This window comes from Magnolia sinica, chromosome 15, assembly GCF_029962835.1.
Source record: "Magnolia sinica isolate HGM2019 chromosome 15, MsV1, whole genome shotgun sequence".
In the NCBI taxonomy this organism is placed as follows: domain Eukaryota; kingdom Viridiplantae; phylum Streptophyta; class Magnoliopsida; order Magnoliales; family Magnoliaceae; genus Magnolia; species Magnolia sinica.
Window position 1 is genome coordinate 59,210,086 of NC_080587.1, and position 19,936 is coordinate 59,230,021.

General features: G+C 40.3%; 1 protein-coding gene across 1 annotated transcript in view; it reads left to right on the top strand.

Annotated features, from left to right (window-relative positions):
• The first annotated feature begins 4,119 nt into the window (after positions 1-4,119).
• LOC131227793 (receptor-like serine/threonine-protein kinase SD1-8) overlaps positions 4,120-19,936 on the top strand; it is a 49,266-nt gene continuing 33,449 nt past the window's right edge. The window contains exon 1 of the mRNA XM_058223620.1: positions 4,120-5,579. Coding sequence (XP_058079603.1) covers positions 4,295-5,579 — 1,285 coding nt within the window. The 5' untranslated portion in view covers positions 4,120-4,294. The remainder of the gene's footprint in view (positions 5,580-19,936) is intronic.

Consider the following 19,936-nt stretch of genomic DNA (forward strand, 5'->3'; position numbering starts at 1 on the left):
AGGGTTTCAAAGGGTGTAGCAATGATAAGAATCGAGGTTCTTCGAATCGGGTAATCTCTTTCTTGTTGTAATTTTTTGCTTTCATAGTGATATTTGTCGCTTCGTGCCATGATTTTTTTTTCTTGCAAGGGGTTTTCCACATTAAAATCTATGTGTTCTTTTTGTGTTTACTTGGTGCAATTGGATGCTATCCTCAATCCATCTCTGTGTGCTCCCACGGTCCCCTCAATAAATCTTGGGTGAGGCCGGGGCCACACCTAATCCCCTCCCGTTCACAACATGGTCCATCAGCTGAGTCCCATAGCACAGGAGAGAGAGGAGACGGGTTGGGAGGGCAAGGCCGCCTTGTTGTCTATAAGCAGTCCAGATGCTTCATCTTCCCCCGACGAAGGGTTAGGGCCAAAAATCAGCTGTTCTGCAACTCATGTGGGCTCTAGATAAAGTCAATGGTGAGCGTCCCCTTCCAACTTGTTCCCCATGTTGTGGTCCACCCAAACTTTGTATTAAGCTAATATTCAGGACTTCGGATATAGCCTGAGGAGATGCATTGGATAGACGGGTTGGATGTGATACATACACGATGTGGACTCCACAACAGTACTACCAGTAGTAGTGCAGCATACTTCTTTCCTTTTAGCCAGTCGACGCACGGACAACCTTAGAAGGAAGTGTAACATAGTTGGCCACATATCTTTGCACACCATAGACCACTAGACGGGATTTTAATTATGGCAAGTAGGGTCATGGTTAGGTAAGCCAAACCAACAAAAATTCACGTTTTTACTGTGTCCTGCCAGTAGATAGACAGTTAAGAAGCAAAAAAGACAAATATCACAAGGGTCCCTATTCAACTGAGGACTTTAATTTCAGATGGAGCATACTTTGAGAGAAGGTAATTTTGAAGTGGATGGTCTGGCTAACATTGGGACTGGTCCTGGATGGGGTATATAGAAGCAAAGAGGAGCTCCCCGAAGGGACCAGGGTTTCGTTACCTTAGACTATGAGGGTGTAGAGGTAGAGAGAAAGCAAGGTGTTCGACCCTAATATTGGCTTGTGACAGGTTTGTGTTGGCTTGTGTAGGTTGATGTAGAGGGTTGGTTAGGTATTAGTGATTTTGGGTATTGGTTGTTTAGTTGAATGAATGTAAGGGCAAATGATAAGTTGCACTATATTTTCTTTTTGGTGTTTGGTTGTTTAGTAGAATGAATGTTTGTATAGATATTTTCATATTGGCTGAGCTCCCACTTTTCTGGAAATAAAAAATATAAAAAAGTCGTCAGAAGAGATTGTTCCGGGTATTTGGAAACGGTTAAGAAATTCAATGACAGTCCACATCAATGCATAAAAGTCTTGATTTTAATTGTTATAACGTGACAGCCAAAGAATTTTGAGTCATTCAATGGTGATATTCAAGATCAGTGACTTGACAAGTGAATAATGTGTGGTGTACTAATGCTCCGAAACCTGAGGCATAAGCTACCCAGCGTGTATCATAAGCTACCAGTTTTAAAATTTTTAGTCAAGGTTACACTGGATTGCATCAAATATTATTAAAATTCATGATATTTTGTACAAATTAAATAATAAAATTTTATAACATCTTGTGCAACCAAACACAATATAAAATAACAGGGAAAATCAGATAAATTGACTATAAAAATAAAGAAAATTGTTGAAAAGATAAATTAAATTTTATTTAAAATAGGAAAATATAATAAATTATTGAAAAAATAAATTAATTTTATTTTAATGAAAAATAACTTGTAGTATAAATTATGTAGCAGGTACCAAAAACTATATAGCATGTAGCATACGTAAATTCATGTGCGACTACTGCTCTTTTCATGAGCTACATGGCATTTGGTCCGGCTCCACAGCGGGTAGATAGACTATGTCTCAACATTTATTTTATTTTATTATTAATTATTTTTTTTAAACAAGTATTTCATTCATCAAGAGAGGTTTACAGGAGGGCATTCGGACCCCGACAGGACAAAAAGGATCTGAGGGGGTCTATCGTAAAGGAAACAAAAGAAAACTAGAGCTAGGCCGGGCCAAGATACGAAGAACACGTCCATGGCTCAGACTAAACTGAATGAAAACCATCTGCAACAAGGGCGGGATCCTCCCTAATGGCACCCAGCTCGACTCTGTCAAGAAAAAGATGGCCCCTGACGTCCCGGGGAAGAAGGGAGGGCTGATCATGGGATCAAGTTCGATGTGGTGGGCTGTGTTAGAGAAAAAAAAAAAAAAAAAACTATACGGCTTTAAGACTAAGATGCGTGGAATATGTTACATGGCACATTACTATTTAAAGCAGCCCTCAGCATGCTAATGGTATGGATTATCCAACCATTGGGCCCACCTATCACAATTGAATAAGACCCGTGGCAGAGGTGGATTCATCCACAGAGTAGGACTCGTGGTGGAGGTGGACAGTAGCTGTACCGTTCATCACACACAGTCTCCAAAATCAGGATTCAGATTTTGTAGTAACCCCTCGAGTACTGACCTTGTTGCTGGAAAATCTGTGGGCCCACCGTGATATATGTGTTTTATCCATGTTGTCCATTCAGTTTTACAGCTCATTTTTGGGCATGAGCTGTAAAACTGAGCCCAAAAATGAAACAGATCCAAGTCTGAGGTGGACCACACCACATGAAACAGTGGTGATTGAGCGCTCACCATTAAAGAGAAAATTCTTGGGGCCACAAAAATTCAGGATCAAGCCTATATTTGTGTTTTCCCTTCATCAGTGGTGATCATGGGCCCATGAAATTCCAAAAGAGAGCCCTGATCTTGACTTAAATACAGAAAGAGAAATACTTCAATACTCAGGCAGAGCTGGATGAAACACAAGCAGATAAAAATTATTGAGAATTTGCACACGCATCATGCAAGTAATTCAAACTAAACCATTTGAACTATTTTTACCTGTTTGGATGTATCATGAATACAAAATTACTTTTATACCATTATATAATTATTAGATTGGTGAACATTTATTAGACAGTTTATAATGAAAACATCCAATAATCTGATTTCATAAAACAAGGGTCCACGAATAAAAGTTAGGAGCCTGAAAAATCTGAGTTTTAGATTTAAATTTAGGTCCGGTTGGATACTACTAAATAAGTTACTTTTTCTACTTACACCAGTGGATAAGTAACTTATTTGAGATAAGTAAGTTTGATTTAAGATCAATTATAAGTAATTTTCTTAAAGATACTTGATCACTTCACCATATTAAGTAGAAACCAAGATAAGCTATTTACAACATAAGCAGCTTATCTTAAATAACTTGCTATCCAAAAACCCCATTAGAGTTAATATATGCCCTGTGTACCATTTCAGGCGCCTGAGTATAGTTGAATTCCCTGTACAAAGGGGCTATGCTTTTGGTAATCCGGATGGCTGGTCCTTTGCGCTTCAGAATGGAGGGTCATGCCCAACTCCTGCGAGTGCACTTTTATGGTGTTGGACCACTTACACGTAAGGACCAGTCACACTTTTCCACATTCAATGGTGCATATTCAAGGAATATGGACCCACCAGATGAGTGGGTCAGGCGCATTAAGTACAATGTCATCCACTATAGAGGATAATAACATCACGGGTTCGACCACCCATGTGAGGTGTGTGTGTAATGTAAAAAAATAAAAATAAAATAAAAAAAACATCAAGGGTCTCACACTAGATCTGCGTGTTAAAAGGTGCAAATTGGAATTTGTAATTGGGAAAAGCATGGTAATTCAGTACACCTCATTATCACCATAACATAAGAAATATTAAATTTAGTATCTAATTAGATTTCACTTATGACAGACGCCTCTTTAAGTGTAAGATTTGTTTTAAGACATCTCTCTCGATCTTCCCCGCCCTTGAGAAATTTTATCCTTTCAAAATCTTAGTTGGCCAAATATTAAGAACCTATGGTGTTAGTTTTTCATCATCATGTTGTGAAGAATCAACATTTTTATTAGATTATCATTTATCTTTGTATATATTTCGATAGTGTGAAGAAGACGATTATAATTATGCATACTAAGTAATTTTGTTGCTGAGGTATTTAACCTACTTTTCCACTTTCAAAAAGTACTCCGATGGTCAGTGAAAAGCAAAAAGGTTTGGCCCATCCTAATATCTCCTGTCTCTCGAACTACAAAGATGAGCGGTTCTAATCTGGTACATGATTGTCAAGTTTCCACGTGTACATTCAAATAGGGCAATGGTGAAAATATTCGACCAAACAAGGAATACCATTTAACCAGAAACTGATACATTTGACAATACCATGAGAAACGAAGCATTTTGTATCATGGCTTTTCTTCTCCGCTTTTCGCATCCATTACTCATTTCCTTCTTTCTCTTCCCATTTTGCACACCAATCGACACCATAATTCCAACTCAAACCATCGATGATGGTGAAACCCTAGTTTCTGCTGGCGAGAAGTTCGTATTAGGGTTCTTTAGCCCTGGCAATTCAAGGAACCGTTATGTTGGGATATGGTACAACCACATCAGGGAGCGAACGGTTGTGTGGGTCGCCAACAGAGAAAACCCGCTTACGAATTCCTCCGGTGTACTTACAATCGTCAACGGCAATATAGTACTCTTGGATGCAAGTCGTCGCACCCTGTGGTCTGCAATTAATGGTACGGATGCCACAAATTATTCAACTGCCAGGCTACGGGATTCAGGTAATTTAGTGTTAAGTGATAATGAAGGGAGGATATTGTGGGAGAGCTTTGATCATCCAACGGACACTGTGTTACCAGGCATGAAAGTTGGTGTGGACAGGAGAATCGGCATAGACCGGTACGTAACATCATGGAAGTCCCCCAATGATCCGGCACATGGGGAATTCTCATTCCGGCTTGATTCACGAGGCTTGCCCCAGTTCATTCTATGGAAGGGATCGGAACGGGTTTGGCGAAGCGGGCCATGGAACGGGCAGCGGTTCAGTGGCGTGCCGGAGATGAATCTAAATTTCATATTCAATTTCCGTTACGTTGCCAACGAATACGAGACTTACTACACGTTTGATCTCTACAATGCGTCGGTTATCTCAAGGTTGGTGTTGAATGGATCTGGTGAACTCCAACGACTGACATGGTTAGATGGGAACCATCGATGGAATCTGTTCTGGGCCGTCCCTGTGGAACGCTGCAGTCAATATGCTCAATGTGGCACGTATGCTGGCTGCAAACCGAATCAGGCGCCGTCGTGTGAATGTTTGCACGGGTTCGAGCCCAGGTCACCTCAGGACTGGTATTTGAGAGATGGGTCGGATGGGTGTGTGAGGAGAAGACCATTGGAGTGTGAGAAGGGAGATGGGTTCTTCAAGTTGGCACATGCGAAGTTACCTGATACTCTTCACGCTCGAGTTGACACACGTGCTAGCCTGAAGGAGTGTGAAGATGAATGTTTGAAGAATTGTTCCTGCACGGCTTATTCTAGTGCTGATATTAATGGAGGTGGGAGTGGGTGTATGATGTGGGGTGGAGATTTAATTGATCTTGCGGTGTATTCTGATGGAGGGCAGGATATCTACGTACGTGTGGCTGCTTCTGAGCTAGGTAAGTGATTTTCTTTGCTACGCTACTGCAGGATCTTTCTCTATTAATGTTAGGCGAACCATACATATAAACTCGGTGATTTGACTCAAAACTCGGTCGAGTTGAGACAACTCATTCCAGATCTCGGTGACTGGACTAGAAAAGATTTCAGGATGACTAAGGAGGAAACCCGCTCTAGTGTGTAACTTGGTTCTCAATTGTCAAGACTCATCGAGTCATCAGGTCGACTCATCCAAAACCATCAGACACATTGTGACAAAAGCTACACTCACATTTATTTATTTCACCTAATCGGCGAGATAGTACAATAACTAATGAAATTTAGAACATTGTCAGAGAGAGAGAGAGAGAGAGAGAGAGAGAGAGACTCACATTTATTTATTTCACCTAATCGACGAGATAGACTCACATTTATTTATTTCACCTAATCGACGAGCTAGTACAATAACTAATGAAATTTAGAACATTGTCAGAGAGAGAGAGAGAGAGAGAGAGAGAGAGCCTTTGAAACCCATTTCAAAGCAATTGCAATTTTCAATCTACAACATAGGAAATGAAAAAGTGATTGCAACCCTTGTAGTAAAGTAAGTGCGGCTAGACCTAACTAATTGCTTTAATTAACATGTTATCAAACTGAAATATGGCAATTCAATTCAATGAAGAATCCAAACACAACCTTAATGGAATGGGTTGGAGTGGACCTCATGCCTGAATTTTGTTTCGCTAGCTACTGTTGGGATTTGTGCTGCGGAATCACACATATTTGGATCCGATTCAAACAAGCTTGAATCTCACCCATGCTACACCCTTTGATAATCCTAGAACCCTTTTAGAAAATCTTGGAATACATTTAAGAAGCCTTATAATACTTTAGAAATGCCTTAGGGACTCCTATTTATAGATGGGGAAACTCCACTTACGCACCTCCCTGGAAACCACCTAAAATTTACACAGTCCGCGCACAAATCGTGCATCATCTGTGTAACCTTCAACTAGTCGAAGGGACCTTCGACTAGTCGAAGCAGTCCCTCAATTGCTCAAGCACCTTAGACCAGATTTAAAATATTTGTTTTAACAACAATCTCCACCATGTCTTCAATCTTTAACCGTGTACCTTCTTGACCTCTTTTCTTATCTCTATATTGCATCATATCTTCAATCAATGCTTCTCGTGCACAATCCATCCTTCTTTTACACTATTGTCAAGCCCAGAGAAGTTGCACAGAACTTAAACTTCTTCATAAGAACAACCTTGGTGAGCATGTCTGATGGATTCATGCTAGTGTGAATCTTCTCCAGTGTTACGCCTCATTCCTCAAGCACCTATCAGATAAAATGATGACGAACATCAATGTGTTTAGTACATGAGTGATAAACAGATTTTTTTAGCCAAATTGATAGCACTCTCGCTATCACAGTTAACCGGCACGACCTCCTGCTGAAGTCTCAATTGATTTATCATGCCTCTTAACCAAACACATTCCTTAAACACTTTCGTCAATGTCATGTATTCCGCTTAGGTCGTGAAAAGAGCTACCATGGACCGAAGCTTTGACATCCAACTAATTGCTCCACCCACTAGTACAAACGAGTATCCTGAAGTATACTTTATGGAATCCACACTACCTACATAGTCTGATGCACATACCCTACCAACTTTGTCCTTATTTTCTCAAAAGTTAAGACGTAGTCTTTTATACCTCGAATGTATTGAATTAACCATTTCACTGCTTTCTAATGTTGCTTGTCGGGGTTTGACATGTATCTACTCACAACACCAACTGCCTGTGAAATATCTAATCTCGTTCAGACCATAATATATATTAAACTGTCAATCGCATTCGAATAAGGCAAATGAGACATAACCTACTTTTCCTTATTTGATTTAAGACATTGTTCTAAGGAAAGGTTGAAGTGAGTTGTGTGGGGAATGCTCACTGGCTTTGCTTAGTCTATCCCATACTTAATCAATACCTTTTCAAGATATTTTGCCTGTGATAACCGAAGTCTGCTCCTCTTTCTGTCTCTATGAATATCTATACCGAGAACCCTTTTTGCAACCCCCGGATCTTTCATCTCGAATGTCCCTAATAACTAAGTCTTTAGTACGTTGATTTCAACCATATAATAACTAGCGATCAACATATCATCAACATACAATACTAGGATGATGAATTTTTCATCACTCAGTTTCTTGTAATAGACATAATGATCGTATTCACTCCGAGTAAATTTCTAACTCACCATGAAAGAATCAAATTTTTTATTCCATTGATTAAACAACTGTTTCAGGCCGTACAATGACCTCATTAACCTACAAACTTTTTTCTCTGCCCCTTTAACTTCGTAGCCCTCTGATTGCTTCATGTAGATCTGCTCTTCCAATCCCCGTGCAGGAATGCAGTCTTGACATTATTCACAACCTCAAGTGTAGGGTCGCGATGTAGTAATAATCTCGGTAAGACCGAGGTCGAATCCACAGGGACTGAACCTTGTACGTATTCTTAAAGTAACTAGAACTAGAAATAGAAAAAGGTGTAATCTAAATCAAGAAAATTTAAGAGAATAATGGTGACTTACTTTAACTAAAACTTATAAAATTCAAAGGTGAAAAACTAGGGTTTCCAGGAATCCACTTGTAAAGATCAGGGAGATCTATGCTTAATTCAAGAACACAACTGGAATCAGAGTCCCATCTTCATCCAATTAGAAGATATTTCATTAAAACTCAAATATGAACTTCTTTTGATCAAGTTTTCAATAAATGATAGGTATGAGAACTAAAATTGATTTCATCGCAAAACCATGCCCATGAGACAAAGCAAACAACAGAATGTACCAATCCATGACCAATCTGGGAGAATTATGAATGTTAGGAAGGATTCCATCATCCAACCATGCCCAGGGGACAATGGTGAACAACAGAGTTCCTAAGTTTGCAACCTCGATACATGCACAGAATATACTCAAAGCTATCGCAGATCTATTGTAATTTAAGTCACAACAAACCATTAAAAACTATGAATATTCCTCATAATCAAACCAAAATCAAACATAGTTCAACTGAATCAAAAGCATAGAAACACCCCATCACGCTACGAGCTTAACCTCTTAGCCCTAGCTAAGAGTTTTAGCTCATCATAGACATGATGATCTAAAATCTCTTAACAAACATCAATGGAAGAAAAAACTAAAGAAGAAAGGGAAGAAGAACTCCTGGCCGTCTCCACGCTCTCTCCCTCTCTCTCTTTCCTCCTTATGTCTCCACGTCAGATCCCCACATCCCTGGATGGACGCCTCTACACGTTCTCCACTCCATCCTTTTATAACAATAGGTAGGGCAGTGACTGTGGCGGTGGTATGCGTAAGCTTACGCAGTGACGAAATTGGAAACATCCTGCGTAGCAAGACAAACGCAAACCGAGTTGCGTTTGATCAAGTTTTCGAGGAAGAACCCAACCATCCTATCGTGGTCCCCTTCTTGAGATTTTGGATGGTCTGGATTTTGCATCCAACAGTGACCCACAAAGAGCCGGACATCCGGACGTACATCCGTGCATAACACATGCAATAGGCCGGTTTTGCGTAAGCGGTGGGGCCCAAATCCCTTGTCCTTTGAGAAATCCACACTGTCTATTGAATTCTCCTCGAAAAACTAGTCAGGAATGGATACTTTTGCTCGAGTTTGGTGCCAGCCAAGGGATCAAATTTTCCTGTCGAACATCCTGCGTTTGATGGTAATCTTCATGTGTGCACGTGCATGGGAGTAAAAGGACACCATGACTATGGTTAGCCCCACCATCCGGACACTTTAGATGGTTCAGATTATCGAGATGATGGACGGTGGTGGGCCCCACGCGTCACAGCGGATGGACATCCGTCTCCTACATAAAGAAGACACTGGGAGTCGGGTCAACCCATGCTGACCAACTCCTAAGGTTCGGTGCACGATTGGTGTGTGCGTGCTATGCACACACACACTTTGAAGTGTCCACACGCACTTGGAAGTGGGGTCCACCGTGATGTTTTCTAGGAAATCCATTCTGTCCATCCTCTTTCTCATCTAATTTAAGAGGTTGAGACCAAAATTAAAGCATATCCATATATCAGGTGGGCCCTAAATCGGTGATTTATTGGCTGATCTATCCATTGGACCACTTCCACAAAGATCTGAAGGCTGAAATTTTACACATACGGTTATTTTATGATCCTCAGGCCATGTATAAAGTTTTGTGCCAAACAGATGGTGGGAACCCTATGATCTTACCTTCAAGACGATTTTCAGGCTTCTTTATCTTCAATCACTTGATTTTCTTGAATCTTTGGCGTGTGAATTCTTTAATCTCGGTCTCCTAAGATCCATCCCTTGCCTTGGTGATTCTTGAGTATCAAATCCATGCTTTTAGTACTCTTTTTAGTCTAAGCTCCTAAATTCACCTTGCAACACAAACATGATTAAAATAAAGCGTTAAGCATTATCATGTTCATAAAATCAGGTAATAACTGGGGTCTAATATGCAATATTTGACCCTTCACACAATCTCCAACCAGCATTTTGCTAGTCCAAAGAAAAGTACGCGAAAAATATTTCGAGAACCACAAGACGGTTTTTATAAGCTCGAGTGATTTTTGAAAAACAATCCAGATGCCAGAATTCTAAGTTGCATTAATGTTAAGCATTACCTTTTCCCAAACTCAAGCGCATGGTAAACTTCGTGGCCAAATTTAAAGTATTAATCCATCAATTAGAACAATTCTAAATATTGAGTTCCATGGGTGTATAGTGTAATATCAATTTATCACAATTGAAGTTCCAATTCTTAATTTTCATGATAACATTGATAAAAATGAGCATTCTGGATTACCAAACCTAAACCGAAACTTGCCTTATAGTCAGCCTTTTTATTCTTCCAGCTTTTGATTTTTTCCTTCGATGGCTTCATGCTGTGTCAACCTTTTAAAAAATCTTTAACAGGTAGCCGTTTTCGACGATAACTATTTTTATTTTTTACTCATGAACATGATGGACAAATTCCCCAGGTTGGTTCCTTCCATGCTTAGTGATTACCAAGTTAACAATTCAAGATCGAACAGAAACCTTAATGTGTAAGCTAGATGTGACATGTGAAATCATGACTCTATCATTGTTTAAAACTTCTAATCATGGATTAATAATTCGAACTTAACTGTGAAATCTAATAGGTAACTGAATCGAAGAGTCATAAATCACCAACATTAAGTATCGTATACTTCTAAATCAATGATGGCCTTCAAAATCACTCGAATTCACAAAATTTTCAGAAAATTTTAAAAAAGTTTCACAATTTTTACTCAAGACTGAGAAAACACCAATTAGGTAACTTAATCTCTCATCCCCAACTAAAAATTTTCATTGTCCTCAATGTAATAGATATAAGCATGCAATACACATGAGACAACGAAAGTAAAGGAGAAGTGATGGAAAGGTAGTATCTGACGAGGAAACTATATGGCTTTTCCAAAGAGATCTCAGCGTGAAGTAGTTAAGCACAAAAGTTAAACCAACAAAAGCAAACTATCCTAGAGCAAATGGAAAGAAAACTATCCTAACAGTATAAAGCCGACTATCCTAAAACGGAAGATAATAAACTAATTCTAAACTAGAAAAGGAGAGAAAAAACAACTTAGTCATGCCGCAAGGTTCCTCCTCCGGCCAATATCTTGATAAATTTCTCAGTAGGCTTCTCAACAAGATCATCCAAAAGCCCTTTTTGAAATAGACTTGCATGCCTTGGAACATGAATTTCTAGAGAAATTTAAGGACCTCATAAAAAAAATTGTCTTTGAATCATTTGAGATATCCAAAGGATATATGATTCACATGTTACAAAAAAAGTTTCAATATTAGTACTCCATGGTGAATCAGATACTACAAGTACATAAAATTCAGAAAATTTCTCAGCAGATGATGTGTCTCAAAACATTCTGAAGTTTCAAACTTTAGTTCAATTTCTAGCTCCTTCTCTTTTAATGATAAACATTTAGGATCTGGGGAAGGAGGGGCTTCAGAATAAGGGTTTTCTTGGTCAGTGACAACTACCGAGGTGTTGTCTTACGAGGCATCCACTATTTATTTTATCATGGGATCATTTGAATTTGTAAAGTGTTCTAAGCAATCTTCCAAAGAGTTGGAAAATTCAACTAAGAGTGACTCATTTTTCACATTGAAGTGTGTGATGATCTGCCGAAGGATTCCTTCATCTCTGAAAGTGGATGGAGGCATGCTCTCTTGCTCTTGCCCTGCACAGACAAGTTGGGGATCAATAAGCGATGCATTGATGTGAAAACTCTTTTCATCGATACCATCCAATAAAGGCATTGTATTATCAAGGGTTGACAACTCAGATGGTGGCCTCAACTGGATGGTTTCAATTCCCAAAGTCATATCGAGCAACTCATTCATCTACCGAATCATATCATTATTCAATTCAGAAGAGTAGTCTAAATATGTCTCACAAGAGTTAGAAGGGTCGGTTGAAAGGGGCTCATTCTCCACATTTAAATCAGTCATGTTAGATGAGTGGAGTAGATCATTATGGTCAACCACTTCCTTTACCCTTTGATCATTAACCTGGACCAAACTTGAGATTGATTCGAGAAGAATTTGGGCTAAACATTCATGATCGTCATCCCAATACTCATCATCTTCCGATTCAGTATAGTACACACTTGGGATGGGATTGCTTCCCTCACATTCTACTCCTAAATTGGGTTGAGGTTCGAATAAACTAACCTCTCCCTCATCATTGAAACCAAGTGTGTCATGTGAGTGAAGTGTGTCATCATCATTATATTTGAAAGACACCTACATCTCTTGATCATTCTTTTGAACCGTCATTAAGATCAACTCTTCGAAAAATTGAACCATATGCTCATTAACATAATCCAACTCTTCATTCCAAATTCCAGAGTTCTTCAAAAGCGAGGTAGGATCACTTTTCTTACATTGTATTTCTGGAATGAATTGTGGTTAAGACGAACGAGCCTCCAATGTCTCATTGATGCGCAATGCAAGCGCTTCTATTATTTTTTTAAGGCCCGAAAAATCATGTAAGTTACCCTGAAGTGACTCATCTTGAATCGTTTCTGATTGAGTTTCAAAGGTAGAGGACCCAAGAGGATTATCACTATGATGCATTGTTGATTCAACTTCCCAATTTGGATATTTCCACTTATCATAAGTAGGGAGTTGGGAATGAAGAATTGGATTGGGTTGAGGCTGGGGGTGAACTAGCCTCCATTAGCCTATCAAGGCATGATTTAAGCTCTTCTAGTAATTTTCTCATGTTTGCAAAAGAGTCTGTGTCACTTTGAAGTGACTCCTCTTGGATCAATTCTGATTGGATCTCAGAGGTAGAGGACCCAAGAGAACTATCACTATGATGTATTGTTGGTTTACCTTCCCAATATTGATGTCTCCACTGATTATAGTCGTACATAGGTGGGAGAATCTGGTGGTTGTTAATACATATTATCACCCATAATATAATTACGCATTATTTTCTTCTTGTCTGATGAGTGATAATAATTCTCACTCTCATAATTCTGACAACCTTAACATTCACATACTGTTTCCTTAATCCATGGAGTGTAATTATTCTCCTACATATGATCATGTAAGGACTTCTTAACTAGTGGACCATTATATTCCAGTTGGTTCTCAATGATGGTTTTAGAAAAAATTTTAGACATAGGTTGATTTCCATCATAATCATCATACTTCCCTCCCCAATATCTCTTATCCATCTCAGTATACTAACGTACCCACACTTACATGGTGAAACCCTAACTCTGAATCTAATCCTAAATATAAAAGAAAAATCCTATAACGATATGGAAGTAAGTAGAGGAGAAGTTAGAAGGAAGTTAATAGATTGGAGGAGATCTATGTTAGAATCCTGCAAAAGAAAACAAAACAAGTCAGTTTCTAAAATTAGAAAGTTTCTAAAAATAAAATTAGAAAGAGGAGTTAGTTTCTAAAAAGGAAAGTTTCTAAAAATAAAAAATAAAAATAGAAAGTTTCTAAAAAGAGAAAAAGGAAGTGTCTAAAATCAAATTAGGAAAGTTTCTAAACCTAGAATTAGAAAGTTAGTTTCTAAAATAAAATCCTAAAATTAGAAAGTTTCTAAAAAAAGAAAACAAAACCTAATCCTAAAAATAAAAAAAAAAAACTCTAATCTTAAACTAATTCTAAAACTAGTTAATCTTAGAAAAATACAACCGTCAATCCCCGGCAACGACGCCAAAAACTTGTTCACAACCCCAAGTGTAGGGTCGCGATGTAGTAATAATCTCGGTAAGACCGAGGTCAAATCTGAAAGTTGTACGTATTTTGAAAGTAACTAGAACTAGAACTAGAAAAAGATGTAATCTAAATCAAGAAAATTTAAGAGAATAATGGTAAATTACTTTAAATAAAACTTATAAAATTCAAAGGTGGGAAACTACGGTTTCTAAGGATTCACTTGTAGAGATCAGGGAGATCTATACTTGATTCAAGAGCACAACTGGAATTAAAGTCTCATCTTCATCCAATTGGAAGATATCTCATTAAAACTCAAATATGAACTTCCTTTGATCTAGTTTTCAATGAATGATAGGTAAGAGAACTAGAATTGATTCTATCACAAAACCATGCCCATGAGACAAAGCAAACAATAGAATGTACCAATCCACGACCAATCTCAGAAAATTATGAACGTTAGGAAGGATTCCATCATCCAACCATGCCCAAGGGATGATGGTGAACAGCAGGGTTCCTAAGTTCGCAACCTCGATACATGCACAAAATATACTTAAAGCTATCGCAGATCTATTGTAATTTAAGTCAAACAACCATTAAAAACTATGAATATTCATCATAATCAAACCAAAATCAAAGATAATTCAACTGAATCAAAAGCATAGAAATACCCCATCACGCTGCATGCTTCACCTCTTAGTCCTAGCTAAGAGGTTTAACTCATCATAGACATGATGATCTAAAATCTCTTAACAAACATCAATGGAAGAAAAAAAACTAAAGAAGAAAGGGAAGAAGAACTCCTGGCCGTCTCCATGCTCTCTCTCTCTCTCTCTCTCTCTCTCTCTCTCTCTCTCTCTCTCTCTCTCTCTCTCTCTTTCCTCCTTGCGTCTCCACGTCAGATCCGCGCATCCCTGGATGGATGCCTCTACACATTCTCCACTCCATCCTTTTGTAACAACAAGTAGGGAGGTGGTTGTGGTGGTGGTATGCGTAAGCTTACACAGTGACGAAATTGGAAACATCCTGCGCAGTGAGACAAACGCAAACCGAGTTGCGTTTGATTGAGTTTTCAAGGAAGAACCTAACCATCCTGTCCATTCTGACTTCATGGCCCCCTTCCCAAGATTTTGGATGGTCTGGATCTTGTATCTGACCTTGCCTTTGATTACATAGTGGCCCACAGAGAGCCGGACGTCCGGACGCACGTCCGTACGTAACATATGCGATAGGCCGGTTTTGTGTAAGCAGTGGGCCCACATCCCTTGTCCTTTAAGAAATCCACACCGTTTATTGAATTATCCTCGAAAAACTAGTCGGGAGTGGGTACTTTTGCTCAAGTTTGGTGCGGCCCAAGGGATCAAATCTTCCTACCGTACAACCTGCGTTTGATGGTGATCTTCATGTGTGCACGTGCAATGGAGTAAAAGGACACCATGGCTATGGTCGGCCCCACCATCCGGACACTTTGGACGGTTCAAATTATCGAGATGATGGACGATGGTGGCCCACCATGCGTCATAGCGGACGGACGTCTGTCTCCTACGTAAAGAAGACGATGGGAGTCGGGTCAGCGCATGCTGACCGACCCAAGGGTTCGGTGCACGACTGGTGCGTGCTGTGCACACGCACTTGGAAGTGGGGTCCATCGTGATGTTTTCTAGGAAATCCATTCCATCCATCCTCTTTCTCATCTAATTTGAGGGGTTGAGACCCAAATTGAAGCATATCCAGATATCAGGTGGGCCCCAAATCAGTGATTTATTGGCTGATCTGTCCGTCGGACCACTTCCACAAAGATCCGAAGGCTGAAATTTTACGTCTATGGTTATTTTATGATCCTTAGGCCAGGTTTAAAATTTCGTGCCAAACAGATGGTGGGAACCCTATCATCTTGCATTCGGGATGATTTTCAGGCATCTTTATCTTTAATCACTCGATTTTCTCGGATCTTTGGCATGTGAATTCTTCAATCTCGGTCTCTTAAGATCCGTCTCTTGCCTTGGTGATTCTTAAGCATTAAATCCATGCTTTTAGTACTCTTTTCAGTCCAAGTTCCTAAATTTTTTTTAAAAGGAAAACCTTCATTCATTGTTAGAGAAATATACAAGTATCTAGACATTCGGGCTTTTCCAAGAGAAAGACCAGGGAGAAGCTTATCATGGCCAACAAGAAGGAAGGAAAAGGATATGCAAAAGAGGAATAAGAAAAAGAAGAAGAAAAAACAAAACGAAGGAGCGAACAACCCCAGAGATGATTTCAAAATCACCCCTTAGAAGGAATCTGCCTGACCGCACCTAGGCCCACCGAATCAAGAAAAAGCAACTCTCTAACCTGTGGCGGAAGTTCCCCTCGATCGTGGATAAGATAATTCAACTGGGTCTCACTGCCCAAGCGAGCCATGCCATCGGCAGGCCCATTCCCTTCCCTGAAGATATGGACACAGCGGACCTGGCCTCTCATCTACAACCTGTTGATTTTGGTTAGCCAGTAGCTCCATTTCCAACCTGGTCTCACTCGGTGATTAACCAGATCCACCGCTAATTGGGAATCAGATTCCACCACCACCCTAAAAAGGCCATTGGCGAAACAAAGAGCGAGCCTGTCATGAATAGCCTGAAGTTCTGCATTCATACTAGAGCCAACCCTATACCCTTTAGCAAAAGAGAAGAGGAAAGCACCTTTATCATCTCTGCAGACTCCACCACTGCCGGACAGCCCCAGGTTACCCTTTGTCGACCCATCAACATTCAATTTAGACCAGCCCAGGGGTGGCTTGATCCACTTCACGATTTTGGATGAGATCGCCTCAGAGGGGGGAGAACCATGAGTAGGACAAAAACTAGGATTACCACTGGAGGCCCTTTCTGGCCATTGAAAAAGAAGGGACAGCCACCTTCTAATGTTAGCAATGACAGCTGGGGAAGTCGGATGCCTGCCGTCGAATCTTGCTGAATTTTTAGCCCACCAGATTTCCCAGAAAATCAGACAGGGGAGGACCTTGAACATAGGTGAGATCGGGCCATCTGAGGTAGGGGAATTCCACCAGAGATTCAGCCTAGCCCTAATAGAGAGAATCCGCCTAATGAGGACATTGAAGGACCGGCCAAAGTGCTCCCAAGTGGACGATGCTAGCTCGTTGTTGATCATGAGGTGGAGCAAAGATTCGTCAGAAGGACCCAAAGACGAAGAGGTCGAGCAACAATCACATCTGGAGGCTAGCTGAATTCCACGCCGTTGAACAGCCCCATCAACGGGAACCGCATGGGAAAAAACCCGCCAGCGAACATAGAAATCTTGGGAGGAAGCTTAGGGTGCCAAAACCAACGAGCCCATTCTCTACAGGGGCTACTGACCCTGCTGATCCTCTAAGCGGAGCGAACAGAGAAGTCGCCTGAGGGGGTAAAGGTCCATATGCATCTATCGGGGCCATCCAAGAGGCAGAATCCTACCTGGAAAATCGAATCAATAACATTCTGAGGGAGGAAACCGAACACCGAGCTCAGGGCCGAGGGCCCATTCAAGTCCAACACTTAGTTCACCTTCAACTCCAACATCCCGTCTAGAATTGGGTTTTCAGCCAAATTAATCAAAGGACTAAGGCCTGACAAGTTATCTTGCCAGAAGCTACATTCTCCCTGACCGAGAATCCAAAGAACATTCCTATCCAAGATAGGCAGCAACTTGAAGATCCTTTTATAGAGAGGAGAGGCAATAGCAGCCGGGCATCTCGATCCCAATGGGGAGAGGGCCTAGCCATATTTAGCATTCATGAACTCACTCCACAGGCTGGACTAGAGCTTAAATTTGAACGCCCAACCTAGCTTAAGCCTAAGAGCTGACATGAAATCCTCCAACTTTCGAATACCCAAACCACCTTCTTGTTTTGGTTTCACAATCGAGTTTCAGCTCCGCCAATGGAGCTTTTTCTTGCTTTCAACCCACCCCCATAGGAAATTCGCAAAGGAGGTTTGAAGGGAGGAGAGGACGTGGGAAGGAATGTGGCAAGCAAACATCGCATGTACCGAGATGCCTCCAAGAATGTTTTGAACAAGGACCGATCTTCCAGCTTGTGAAAGGAAATGGGTCTACCACCTTGAGACACGGCCTTCAACCTTTTCAAGCAACAGATGGAAAACTCCTCTATTCAGCTTTCCAAACGCCAAAGGAACTCCCAAATAAGTTAGCCCAGATACAGATTTAGGGAACCCATGAAGACTTTCAATAGATCTAACTTGGGACAGCGGAAGCTTGCACAAACAGAAGAAAGTGCTCATCCTGGAATTGATCTTTTTGCTCGAAGCTACCTGGTAAGAGGCCAAGAAGTTCTTTACTGTGTGGAGAGAAGCGAGCCCCCTATTAAGGAAGAGAAGAGTGTCATCTGCATAAAGAAGGTGAGACACCGGGGGAAAGCCCCATCTGATCCTGAACGACTGGCAGAGGCCTTGCTCGACCGGCTTCTTAAGCCCTCTACTCAACACTTCCGCTGCCAGGATGAATAGACTAGGAGAGAGAGGGTCACCTTGGCGGATGCCTCTCGAGGATTTGAAAAAAACAGCAGCCTCACCATTCACAATCACCGAGAACCAGACATTCTCCCAGCATCTTTCAATCAGGTTGACCCAAGCTGAGCTGAAACTGAATCCAAGCTCCTAAACTCACCTTGCAACACAAACATGATTAAAATAAAGCATTAAGCATTATCATGTTCATAAAATCAGGTAACAACTGGGGTCTAATATGCAATATTTGACCCTCAACAAACATCCATTTGTTCCAGCTCAAGATCGTATTGGGCAACCAGCGCCAACACGAATCTGATAGACACATGCTTAACCACCGGAACGAATATCTTTGTGAAGTCGATTCCTTCTCTCTGAGGATAATCATTCACTACCAATCTAGTTTTGTATCTATCATATTTTCTTTTGAATAACTACTTGCATCCGATCACTTTTCATCCTAATGGAAGCTTCACCGGCTCTCATGTGTGATTTTTATGCAACGAGCCCATCTCATTGTCCATAGCTGCCTTCCACTTTTCTACATCAGGCTCACTGAGAGCCTCCTGAATAGTCGATGAGTCCCCCTTATCTATAATGAGAGTATATGTAATATTAGAATCGTCCCTATATCTTGTCGGTAACCTGCGATCACGTGGTAGGTTTCTTCTCATAGGTGGCTGTACCACCTGATCCTGTACCTCTGTCTGTGCATATGTCTTTGCCTAAGTATCATCTGTGTCAATCTAGATGTCTACGTTCAACATTTTTAGTTCTTCTTGCTCCTCTTGATCATTCTTGTAGAATAGAGAGCTTTCATTGAATCTAACGTTACGGCTAGTGATGATATTGCGTGTGACCTTGTCGAATAACCTCTAACCTTTCACACCAATGCCATAGCCAACAAAAATATACTTTTGGCTCTATGATCTAGCTTATCTCACTTAATTGACGTTACATGAAAGTAAGCTTCACAAAAAATATGCATAAATCTGAGTAATTGATCTTATGATTACTTCATACTTCCTCTTGAATTTTACATTTAATTGCCATAGAAGGAGACCGGTTCACCAAATAACAAGTCGTATTAACGGAATCAGTCCATAAGTCTTTATCAAAGGCATCATTACTTAACATGCATCGAGCCCTCTCCAAGAGAGTCCGATTCATTCACTCAGCCACACCATTTTGTTCGGGCATGAGGCGCACTGTATTGTGCATAATGATCCCTTTATCTTTACAATATTCATTAAATTCAATAGAAGTAAATTCTCCCCCATTTTTAGTCCTTAAAACCTTTATTTTTTGCTCTGACTATTTTTCTACCATTACCTTCCATTGTTTGAATATGGTGAAAACTTCGGATTTATGTTTCATGAAGTAAACTCAAACTTTCCTAGAGTTGTCATCAATGAATGAAACAAACCATGACGACCCACCAACGGAAACATCTGGCGATGACCCCCATACGTCAGAGTGCATATAATCAAGCACTCTCTTACATCCATGTTTTCCAATTTTAAAAGATAATCTAGATTATTTACCATATATATAATGCTCGCATATATCTAAAT